Genomic DNA, 11,820 nt, shown 5'->3' with positions numbered 1-11,820 from the left:
GTGGGCCCCCCTGGGCCCTCCAGATGGCCTCCCCGGCACCCGCAGCCAGCGCGCCCAGTTCCCATCTCGGTATGAGCAGAGATGGCAAAGGAAAAGGAACAGATGGCGGGGACACCGAGTTCTGTCCCCAGCCCCAGACAGGCTGGCCAGGGAGTGGCTCGGGGAAGGGGCAGGGCCAACCCTGGTCCTGAGGAGTCCCTACCGTGTCTACTCCCCATCAGGGAGCAGGAAGGACAGCATCTCGGAGACCCTCGTGGGGCCGCCCCTCCGTCTTCTTCCCCAGACCACGGGCTCTCTGCCAAACAGGCTGGCAAGGCGTCACCCACAGGCCCCTGACATGTGGGCGATCTGTCCCCAAGCTGGGGCAAAGCAGTGTGTGCCCAGGAAGGGGTGCAGCTGGGTTTTGGCAATTCAGTGGGGGCCGGGTGGCAAGAAGGGGAGTCGAGGCCGCGAGCGCCTCTCCTCCGCCCCAGCTCCGGCCTCCTGCGGGCCTGCTGGGGAGGGGGCCTCGATCCCGAGGCCAGGGGCACAGCGCAGGCATGGGCTGGGGCCCCTGGGTCACCGGCTCTCCTGGCCTCACCTGGCTGCACCCCCTACTCTAGGGTCACGGCAGGGTTGATCGGGGAGGTGGCCCCTGAGCTGTCGTTGGTCCCCGCTGCTTCCTTCTCCTTCTTGCCGCTGTACTGGCCAATGAAGGAGCCGTCCTCGTTGAACTGGACGTCCACGCTGCCCCCGTAGTCGGCCAGGCTGTCGTCACTGCCCAGGGGCTTGATGTCTCCGTTGAGAGACGGCTGGCTGCTGCCAAAGGCCTTCTCCTCGTTGTCACTGCAGGGAGGGAGCTGCGGGTGACAGGGCTGCCAAGCTAGCCAGAGCCCCAGCGGGAGCCTTCCCCTAGCTCCGAATGTGCGGCCGAGCAGCTCTGACAGCCTTGGCAGGCAGCGCTGTGGCGTCTCATCCTTGACACACGCCAGGGAGCCCAGGCTTAGGCAACTCCAGGATCCTGGGGACTGTGAGGGAACAAGCCGGCACCCAGCCTGGGACTCATGGGCCTGGCTCCTTGCCTGGTCCCCTTGTGTCACGCATGTGAGCCTGACAGGGACACCAGTCCAGCTGTCAGTCCTTGCAGTGCCCGCTGTCTGGGGCCTTCCTTGGGAAGACGGGGGCTGGGCGTGACAGGAGGCCTAGAGGCTGGGATGTCAGCATGGGGAGGTGGGGCTGGGGTGTACTGGCTTCTCCCTGAGACGAGGAGCTGCAGGGCCAGACAGCCAGAAACAACAGTCCTACGGACAGCGGTGCTACAGGCATGCACTGTGTGGGCTGGGGGGAGGTCCCGCTGTCAGGGTCTGACAGGCAGCCCTGCCCCTGCCTTACCTCTCCAGGGACCTGGAGTCGCCCGGCAGCACAGAGAAGAGAGAGAGAGTCAGAGGTGAAAGCCAGGGCGGGGCTGCGCCCACACCTGCTCCCCCAAACTCACCTGTACTCGCCGAAGGTCTCGTCTTTCATCGGCCGGGCCTCAGAGTCCACCTGCGTGTCCTCCTTGTCTTTCACTGGAGAAATACAGAGGAGGGTCAGCTACCTCTCTTGCCCCAGCCCGGCTCTGGGCTCCGGGCCCCTCTGTGCACCCCCAGCGCCATCCGACAGCACTTAGAAGGCAAGGAGCCTCGAAGGGCAAGCCGCTCACCCCAGGCAGGCCTGGCCGCCGTCTGCCGGTCTTCCCAGCCCCTGTGGCCCCCACCATGCCAATGCCGTCCTGCCAGGAGCTCGGGGCCTCCAAGGGGTGAGGTGGCCCATGGTTCCTCGCCCCTGGGCTCTGCCCCCCGGGCCCAGCCAGGGCTACCTGAGTACTTGCCGCCCTTGCTGCGCTTGATGAAGCACAGGATGAGCAGGATAAGCAGCAGGAGGATGATGGCGCTCACGAAGCCGATGAACCAGCCTTCGGTGGCGAAGCCGGCAGGGGGGAGCCGCATGCGGCCTGCGGGGCGGGGAGCCGGCAGGAGACAAGTCCAGGCCTGGTGAGACGCCAGGCACCGGCGCTGCGGCCCCTCCCTGCTGCCCGGAGCCGAGGCTGACCGCGGGCAAGCTGGGGCCCTGCCCTGACATGCATGCCTTCCTAGCTTGGGGCCCTCTGGGTGGGGACGGGCGGGGGGATGGCGTCGTGAAAGGGGCTGATCCAGGGACCTGGACTTCCCCCACACGGGCCAACGGGCGCCCAGGTCTGGGAGGTGGCTGTGCCGGGGACAGAGGGAGGCCCCCTGGCAGGCGGCAGAGCTGGGGACCTCACCGGTGCCGTTGGTCTTCACGGCCATCTGGCGCAGAAGCACCCTCTCCTTGAGCAGGCGGATCTCGTAATCGGTGTCGGGCTGCAGGTCCCACTGCGTGTATGAGCTCTGGTTGTAGCTGACGTACTGCGGTGGGAGGTTAATGACCCCCTTCTCCTCTGCGGGGGCAAGAGGGCAGAGGCAGGACTGACCGTTAGCGCGAGGTGGCCCTGCTGGTCCCACTCCCCTTTCTTTCTTTCTTTCTTTCTTTTTTTCTGAGTGGGAGTCTCATTCTGTTGCCCAGGCTGCAGTGCAGTGGCACGTTCACGGCCACCACAGTCTCAACCCGCTGTGCTCAGGCAATCCTTCTGCCTTAGTCTTGCAAGTAGCTGGAACCATAGGCGTGCACCACCACACCTGGCTGTTTTTGATTTATTATAGAGACGAGATCTCAACAAGTTGCCCAGGCTGGTCTCGAACCCCTGGGCTCAGGCAATCTTCTCACCTCTGCCTCCCAAAGCGCTGGGATTACAGTTGTAAGCCACCACACCCGGCTGTTTTTGATTTACTGTAGAGACAAGGTCTCACTAAGTTACACAGGCTGGTCTTGAACCCCTGGACTCAGGCGATCTTCTCGCCTCTGCCTTCCAAAGTGCTAGGATTCCAGGCGTGAGCCACTGCTTCCGGTCTCAGCCCCCTCTTTCTTTCTTTCTTTTTTTTTTTTTTTTGAGTTGGAGTCTCACTCTTGTCGCCCGAGGCTGTAGTGCAGTGGCATGCTCATGACCACCGCAGCCTCGACCTGCTGGGCTCAGGCAATCCTTCCGCCTCAGCCTTCCAAGTAGCTGAAATTACAGGTACATGCCACCACGCCCAGCTAATTTTTTGATTTATGGTAGAGACGAGGTCTCCTCAAGTTGCCCAGGCTGGTCTCGAACCCCTGGACTGAGGCAATCCTCTTGCCTTCACCTTCCAAAGTGCTAGGATTACAGGTATGAGCCACCGCGCCCGGCCTCTTTCATGCTCACCTCCTGAGGCTCTGAACCAGATATGGAACCCAAAGTTGCACTGGCCCTCTTTGGGAACCCAGGAGACGACGCTGTAGTTTTCACCTGCCGTGGCTGAGATATTGCCAAAATCTGGGATACCTGGGGGGTGCAGGGGAGGGAGGAGGCTGTGGCACCTGCCTGGCAGCCTAAGACTCTCCCGGACCCGCTGCCGGCCAATAGGTTGCCCCTCCAGCTCACCAGACAAAGCCATAGTGCCGCCTTCGCGAACGATGGCCTCACCAGGGCCCTCCTTCGTGGTGGCCTGGAGCTGGAAGCGGTACCGCAGGTGGGGGCTGAGGTTGGTTAGGTTGTGCGTCCGAAGCTCGGGGTCCGGGAGGTCGAAGGACAGCTGCTCCTTGCCCCCCTCATCCACTGTGGGGACAGGCAGGGTTGGCTTTGGCTGCCGGCACTGCCCTCTCCCCACATTCCCTCTGCCTCCCGGCAGGGCCCACGACACGCACGGGGGTGATAGGAGAGCACGTAGCCAGTGAGCACGCCGTTGTGACTCAGTGGAGGCTGCCAGTGCAGCAGCAGGCTGGTGTCCGACTGGCACTCCAGGTGCAAAGCCTCCGGGTGGCCGGGCACTGCGGGCACAGACATGAATGCAGCAGGTAGGTCCTCGCCCAGGTCTGGGAAGAGGGGCGGGGGCAGAGGCGGGGCGCAAGACTTACCTCCCTCTGGGGTCTTGAAGGTGAACTCGCTGGCGGGTCCCAACCCCCGCCCGTTGAAGACCTGGACCTCCAGGTGATAGGAGCTGTAGGGCCGCAGGCCACTGAGGGTGACGCTCGTGACATTGGGGGGCACCACCACGTGGCCCCTGTGGACGTGCCTCTTGCTGTGCCTCCTTTGACTGCCCTCCCACCAGTACGTCACCTGCACAGGCGACAGGAGACCTCACAGGGGCGGAAGGTGTGCAGCACGGGCCCCCTCCCTGTCCACGCTCCCCAGTGCCCTTGACCGGGACCCCTTCCTCCCAACCCAAAACCTCCAGGAGAGCAGCCGGCCAGTGGCAGAGCCCCGCCCCCATCCTGCCATTTACCTCTGTGGTCACCTCCCTCAGCCCTCATGCCTTGGACCCTTACATTGTATCCCCGGAGGTGACCCTTGACCTGGGCCTGGTCCACAGGCCACCACCTGACCAGCACGGCACTTGAGTTGAGGATCTTGATGCCTTCCAATTCAGGGCTTACCTGGGGGTCTGAAAACAGCCCGATGACTTGGAGAGAGCCCTAGGCTCTTGGCCCAGCCCGGAGCCCGCCCACAGGGGTTGGATTCGGAAGATCTATGGCGGTGGGCGGGTGTGAGGGGCCGGGCGTTGGCACGGTCTCAAGATCTCTCCCTGAACTACTCATTTGTCCCAACGGCGAAAAGAGTAACACACAAAAGGGAAGTAGAACAGACCCGGAGCGGGTGACTATAGCTAACCGGGTGACTACAGCTAACCTCGGTCACGTTCCAGGCTCAAGGGAAGGGAAGGGGCGGGACAAGCAGAGCGAGGAGACGCTGTAAATGGCAGCGTCTGCTGACACAGCTGGAATGCTGTGCCAAGTTGAGAAATGTGTGGTGCCAATTCGAGGAGTGCGGGATTTCATAACGTCACTCCGCTTATGGAAGAGCATAACCTCACTCGGGTGAGAAGCGCACCCAAGTACAGAGAGGACGGGAGTGGGCGGCGCATGCGCACACGGTGACACGCAGGCAGGCTCCACCCTGGGTGTGGGCGGGGCCGGCAGATACTCACAGTCCTCCCCTGAGTAGCCCACGGTGACCTGGGGCTCGGGGCCCTTGCCCTGGCTGTTGACGGCCTGGACTTTGATCTCATAGGGCACAAAGGTGGAGGTGTTGGACACCACCAAGAAGGGGTCGCTCACGATCTGCTCCTGCCAGGCCCCACGCGTCCCCTGAGGGCGCCACTGCACGCGGTACTGAACCTCGGGGGCGTTCCAGTCCATCCACCGGAGGGGCTGGAAGAGGCCAGCGAAGAGGAGCTGGTTGGCCAGAGCACTGGCCTCCTGTGAGCCGCGCCCCGGCCAGATTCGCATCCTCAGTCACTGGTCTCCTCCTTAGCACAGCCAAGGGGGAGCAGCAAACTCCTGGGTCCTGGCCTCATGTCCAGGTGCGAGCTCAGCCGGGAACTCTCACCTTCCACGTGATAATCATGTTGTTGGTCTCATTCCCTTCCCCCTTCACGTCCACAGGGTTCCTCTCCGGGGCTGGAAAGCAACATGTCAACACATCAATGCTCATTCTGGCCCCAAGAGAGCCCAGCTTCCCCCAGATCCTCCTAGAAATTTGGAAGCAGAGGTGCTTGGGGCTCACCTCTCCAGCCGCCCCCCCGCCCACAGAGCCCGGGGCCCCAGCTACTGATGCCCCGTTTCAGGTGGCAAAAACTTCCCTGGCTCACCTGCCTCAGGTGTGACCACAGTCTCAGAGGCCGGGCTGGGCTCCCCAGGGCCATATCTGTTGATGGCAGTAACCCTAAAGGTGTAGTGGACATACGGTGACAGCTTGAGGGTGGTAGAGGTCTGGTTCCCTGGCACTTTGCCCAGACTGTACCATTTCTCAGGCGCCATTTCCTTGTCCTCAAATTCAATGTCATACTCTGCCAAGAAGTAGACCAGCAATGGAGTCATCCGTGTGTGGCGTAGGGGTGCAAGGGGCTCTCTCCAAGTACCCAGACCAACCAGCATTTCCATGAGCCTCCCCCCGCCCCACACACAGGTGCGTGCCCCAGCAAGGCGGGCAGTCCTCAGGAGCAAGGAGGGACCCAGGTGGAGGGAGGGCCTCAGCACCACGCTCGGGGCTCTTACTCTCAATGGGGGCGTTGTGGTCTTCGGCAGGGCGCCAGGACAGGCGCACCTGGCTCTGCTTCAGCAGGTGCAGGTCGGACAGCTCCAGCTGGGGCACTGGCCCAGGGCTCCCTGAGGGCACCGAGAGTGGGTGTTCGGGCCTCCTGAGAGCCACAGTCCTTCCTGGCTTGAAAGGGCCCGGCAGTGCGACTCTCATCGAACTTGGGTCTCCGGACGCCCCCAGGCCACCGCCCCAGGACTTACCCACCACCAAGAGCTGGGCCCTGCTCTCCACGGTGTCCAGCTCAGTGCTGGCAACACAGCTGTAGTTCCCCTGGTCGCTGTAGTCCAGGCTGTGAATGACCAGGCGCCCGTCCTCTATGAAGTACCTGGCGGGGCATGCTTGTCCTTCAGTGCCCAGCAGACCCACCCTTCCTGCCATCCCCACCCTTCCCCCTCCTGCCTCCTTTCCCGCTTCCCGCTAGAACCTTCCCCCTCAGAGCAGGGGGCTCTCTCGTGGCCGAGCCCGAGAGGTCAGGACTTCCAGCTCTGCCCACTCTGCCCCTCCCCTGAAGGCCTGGGCCGGGGCCGGGCCCTCACTTATCGCTGTCTCCACGCTCCTGGAGGTCTCGACCATCGCCACGCCAGGTGATGCTGGGCTGCAACGAAGAGTCAAAGGAAGCCTGGCACGTGAATGTCACCCTTGAGCCTTTCTTCTCGGTTGCGTTCTGGGGTCCCTGCGTGATCCTAGTTGCATCTGAGGGAAATTAAGGGGGAGGGTCACTCTGGTGTCCTCCAGAAACCCGGACTCTCCTCCCAGAGGCACTGCCAGTCGTGGTGGGAGCCATCCTACCTTTAACCTGCAGGTTAGCTACAATGGTCACATTGTTTTGGTCATTGGCGGCCTGGCAGAAGTAGCGTCCAGTGTCATTGGCTTGGAGGTCTCGGATGCCCAGGGTTCCGTTGGCATAAGGGAAGAAGCGTTCGTCCTGAAGCACTGTCGTTCCGTCCTCATCCAGCCTAGAGCAAGCAGGGCGGGCCTGGCTCAGACCAGTTGCCCCAGGCTCCCTGCCGGCCCCGGCTCCCTGAGCCAGAAGATGCCTGGAGGGGCCCCCACTGGGATGGGGCACTCACCACTGGACGCTGGGCACAGGGGCTCCGAAGGCCTTGCACAGAAGGTAGGTGGTGCTGCCCTCAACAGCCATGTATGTCTGATTGTCGGCAGTCAGGATCTTGGCTGGCAGCTCTGGGGGAGGAACCATCTTAGGAGTCAGGACAGGACTCAGGACACAATTTGAGAAGCCAGCAACTCCCTGGCATCCTGAGACCCAAGAACCCTGCCCATGTTGCTGCCCTGCTCCCAGTCCAGGCCCCCGCTGGGCCAAGTCTCTCTCTGCCTGTAGACACACCGGCCTCCACCTCAGATGTGCCTCCGGTCCCAGCCACCAAAGTTTTACCAACTACTGGAGGTCCAACTGACAGTCTGCCTCTCCCCTAAAGCCTTCCCTGAGGCTTCAGGAGAGGAGCCACCCCGGCTGTCCTTGGTCACATCCTGTCTGGCGTGAGCCTCCGCTCAGTCCTGGCGACAAGATCCTGCCCTTCCTGCACCTCCCCGCCCCCACTGTCATAAGGCTGGGTGAGAAATGGGGGTGAAGGAGAAAGGTCGCCCCAGTCGGCCCGGAACACACCAGCCGCTGGCTGAGCCAGTCTGGGGGCCGTGCAGGGACAGGCTGGGGGTTACAAGGCAAAAGGGAAGGGCAACGACGCAGCTGGTTGACACTCACGGACAACATAGATGTAAGCGTTGGCCAGCAAAAGCCCATGCCGGTTGCGCGCCTCGCACTGGGTCACCATCGTGTCACTGGGCTGCACGTTGCTCAGGATCAGGGCTCCGTGATGGATCCGGTATTTCTGGTCCTTGGCCAGCTCTGTGCGTGCAGCAGGCCGGAGCCTTGAGCTGCGTGGAGGCCCCCCCTTCTCCCTCTCCCACAGTACTCAGGGCTCCCCACACCCCCTGCCGCTGCCCAGGGCTCTGCTCACCCTCCACCGGGATACCGTTGATCCTCCAGGTGACCTCTGGCTGGGGCCGACCCTGGACCTGGCAGTCCAGGCGGGCCGTCTCTCCTGGCCCATACAGATGGCTCTGGGGCTTGTGCAGCCAGTAAGGGGCAGCTGTGAAAAAGGAAGAGCCGCCCTGAGCCCCTGCCCCCCCCCATGACGGTGGGCATCGCAGCGGCCATCATGGGAGGACGTTCTGGGGAGCCTTGCTAACTGGAAGGGGCGTGCCTGGCAGGGGCAGGGGCGCCATACCCTCCACAGTGACGTAGTAGATGTGCCGGGCACTGCCCAGTGAGTTCTCGGCCAGGCAGTGATACTCGCCGTCGTCCTCCTCACCCACATTCAGCAGCTGTAAGGTCTTGTTGTGGTTCTGGTAGGTGACACGGTCAGCAGGCATGGGGCCGCTGGGGCGCAGCCACTTGATGGTGGGTGTGGGGCTGCCCAGGAGGCCAAGACAGGAGAGCAGAGGGGAGAGAGGACAAGCGTGCTCACCCCGGGCCCGCCCTCGCAGAGGCCTGCGCCCTCGCTGGACCGCCCCCCACCCCCCCACCGCAGCGCCCGGACTCACAAGCCCTCAGCGATGCACTCCAGGACCAGTGGCTGCCCTTGCAGGGCCACCAGGTGGCTGCTGGAGTTGGTGGGGAGCAGCAGGCGTGGCCTCCTGTCAATCATGCTGTTGGCTGCCAGGAGAAATGGGGTGGGTGGCCTGCCCACTCCTCCCTCCACCCACGGAATCACAAGCCTGGGTGACTCTGGACACCCCAGCCACCCCCAGGGCCTCCGTTTCTTCCTCTGGTAAAGGGGGTGCCCGCCTCTGCTCTCTCCACCTGGGAAGGGGTCTGGGCAAGGTTGAGGCGGGAGCCACGCTGTTCTTGGGGAAGATGGGACAGTCGAATGGCTCTATGGTGGGAAGGGCCATGCCTGAGGGTGAGAGGAGTCAGGGAGGGAGGTGTCAGAGCCTTTGAGACTCACTGGCCTTGACCCGGAGGTCAATGGGTTCTTTCTGGATGATGGTCCTGGTGCCCAGGAAGTGGGCGTGGCAGATGTAGTCTGAGTGGTTGTCCGAGGTAAGCACGTTGGCAAAGTAGAGGTTGCCATTCTGGCCCATCGTCACCCGCTCATCCTGTTTGATGTGCAGGATCTCTGCAGGGGACAGGGGGCCGCGGTCAGGACCCTGGCCCGGAAGACAGCGCTAAGGACCCCCGCCCCAGGCAGCAGCCCCTGGCCGGCACCCACTGCTATTCATCCAGTAGATCCGAAGCGGCTCCGCACTGGGCGGGGGGTGGCAGGGCAGAACCACTGACTCCCCCTCCTCCACCTCGACGGGTTTCACTGTCTCCTTTGGCCACTTGGGGGCACCTAGAAGGGACAGAGAGGCTGGCACTCCCCTTCCGGCGCAAGCGGTGCCAGGCAGGAGAAAAGAGGAGGAAGGCGGTGGTGAGGGTGGATGAGGAGGCCGGGAGGAAGGTCACAGAAAAGGGAGCAGGGACGCCGGGTCCTTTCTGGGCTCACTGGGAGGAGAGGGTGAGCAAGGAGCCAGTGGCCAGGAAGGGTTAAGCCTCCAGTTCTCAGCTGGCCCTGCTCACCCAAGAAAGGATGGGGGGCAGGCTGAGGCCGAGGTGCGGCGATGGGGGAGGGGAGCTGCAGAAAGATGCGGGAGTCACAGACCCTTCCATCATCCTGACACGGAAACCATGGCGACGGTTCCCAAGGTAACTGGAGGGGCGGGGAGGAAAGGAGAGCGCTCCGAAGGCACAAAGCTCAGGGAAAGGGCGACACAGATAAAGACAGAGCCCAGAGCAGAGCTGCAGTCGGAGGCAGAGAGGAAGAGGTGGTGGGCAAGAAAGACGAGGAAGGAGGCAGAGCAGAGTGGGAGAGCGAGCGTGGGGCGACGCGTCGATGGCTGGGGAGTGGGCAGAGGGGATCCCAGAGCCAGGCCCAGGCCAGGCAGTGACTCAGACAGACAGGGCCACGTATCAATCATCCACCCATTCAGCAGAGCCACCGGCCGCCACCAGCCACCAGCCACCACGAGGGGGCATGGAGAAAGCCTGGGGGGTGGAGGGGGATGAGGTGAGCTGAAGTGCAGGGGAGAGTGAGACGGGCGCGGAAGGCGGAGGCTGCAGGAGGAAAAGGAGGAGACACCAGGGAAGGCGGGGCATCGGCAGGCAGGGCACGCAGGCCCCCTGCACACTCAACACCTGCTGAGGGACTCCTGCAAGGGCTCCCGGGACCTGTCTAAGGGAGCCTCCCCTGTGCCCAAGCCCTCCCGGATCCCGGCCTGCCTCGCACCCTCGGCCATGAGCTGGATCTCATGGGACATGGCGGTGCCCAGCTTATTGCTGGCAAAGCAGCGGTAGATGCCCTGGAATCGCTGGGCAAAGTTGCTGTTGTTGCCGGCGATGGTGAAGGAGCCGGAGTGGGGTGACTGCAGTACAGTCACACCCAACTCTTCCTTGGGCTTGAAGTGGACACCATCCCTGGTCCAGCGGAACCTGCGGGCAGAAATCGACTCAGGGGCCCTGGGCCCTGGAACCGCAGGCAGGGGCTGGAACGGGCTGGAGAGGGCGAGGACTCAGGGCCGTGAGGGACGTCTGGGGCTTCTGTGCTCTGAAATCAGGCTGCCTGGCGAGGCCTGAGGGCTGGAGGCTGAGGTCAGCAGTCAGCAACCGGGACTGAGAGGGTGGAGGTCACTCACTGCACTTCCGGTTTGCCACTGGCCTCACACTTGAGGCTGATGTCATCTGTGGGGAAGACAACCAGGCGCCGTGGAGACTGTTCCGTGATGACAGGCGGCTCCATCACTGAGGACATAATGGGGAGAGCAGTGGTGAGGATGGTGTCTGGCTGACATCGGGTCTCAGTCCCTATCCCACGTGAGGGAAGCAGGGTCCAGAGCCCTTAGAGGTCATGGGGGGAAGCTTGTGGGTCATGAAAAGAGGGACAGAGGGACAGAGAGTGGACAGCAACAAATGTTAGAAAGACACCCGCCGGGCACAGTGGCTCACACCTGCAATCCCAGCACTTTGGAAGGCAGAGGCGAGAGGATTGCCTGAGCCCTGGGGTTCGAGACCAGCCTGGGCAGCTTGGTGAGACCTCATCTCTACAATAAACAACAACAAAAAAAGCCAGGTGTGGTGGGGCACGCCTGTAGTTCCAGCTACTTGGAAGACTGAGGCAGAAAGATCGCCTGAGCTCAGCAGGTTGAGGTTGCAGTGGCCGTGAGCATGCCACTGCACGCCAGCCTGGGCAACAGAGGGAGACTCCAACTCAAAAATAAAAAAAATTTAAAAAAGAAAATAAAGACACCTGAGAGAGAGATGCAAAGAGTGAACGGAAGGGGCAGCTGCACAAGCCAAGATACAGAAACCAAGGACAAACACCTGACAGGGAGAGAGGGGACCAGAGAGGACAGAGCAACAGAGAGAACAGGGAGTGACAGGAAACCCAGGCACAAGGCCAGGCCCGGAGAGCTGCGCAGGGCCCTGCGTGCATGGGGTGAGGGTGCTGGCTCAGCTGAGGGCCACCCCCCTTGGCCTTCTGGGAAACACTCCCACCCCTCCCCCAACTTACCATGGTGTCCTTCATCTGAGAAATCCAGGCAGGCAGGATGGAGAGACAGAGAGAAATACTGAAAGGCAGCCACAGCCAGTGGGGGGGGGGGGGGGC

At 62.7% G+C, this 11,820-nt stretch overlaps 1 protein-coding gene across 1 annotated transcript; it reads right to left on the bottom strand.

Annotated features, from left to right (window-relative positions):
- Positions 1-544: 544 nt before the first annotated feature.
- Positions 545-11,782, bottom strand: L1CAM (L1 cell adhesion molecule; the record flags this gene model as incomplete). The annotated part of the gene is made up of 27 exons (XM_021709983.1): positions 545-825; positions 1,372-1,383; positions 1,475-1,547; positions 1,838-1,972; positions 2,282-2,437; positions 3,284-3,403; positions 3,503-3,676; positions 3,766-3,888; positions 3,976-4,177; positions 4,387-4,502; positions 5,046-5,268; positions 5,447-5,517; positions 5,709-5,906; positions 6,115-6,225; positions 6,358-6,482; positions 6,694-6,850; positions 6,947-7,113; positions 7,228-7,339; positions 7,878-8,021; positions 8,134-8,265; positions 8,404-8,588; positions 8,720-8,831; positions 9,124-9,294; positions 9,388-9,510; positions 10,444-10,646; positions 10,850-10,955; positions 11,725-11,782. Coding segments are annotated over 27 exons (3,741 nt in total), but the record flags the coding sequence as incomplete, so codon positions are not given.
- Positions 11,783-11,820: the final 38 nt, after the last annotated feature.

Source organism: Carlito syrichta, unplaced genomic scaffold, assembly GCF_000164805.1.
Source record: "Carlito syrichta isolate Samal-C Ts95f unplaced genomic scaffold, Tarsius_syrichta-2.0.1 Scaffold287838, whole genome shotgun sequence".
In the NCBI taxonomy this organism is placed as follows: domain Eukaryota; kingdom Metazoa; phylum Chordata; class Mammalia; order Primates; family Tarsiidae; genus Carlito; species Carlito syrichta.
This window is presented reverse-complemented; position numbering and strand designations above follow the sequence as displayed.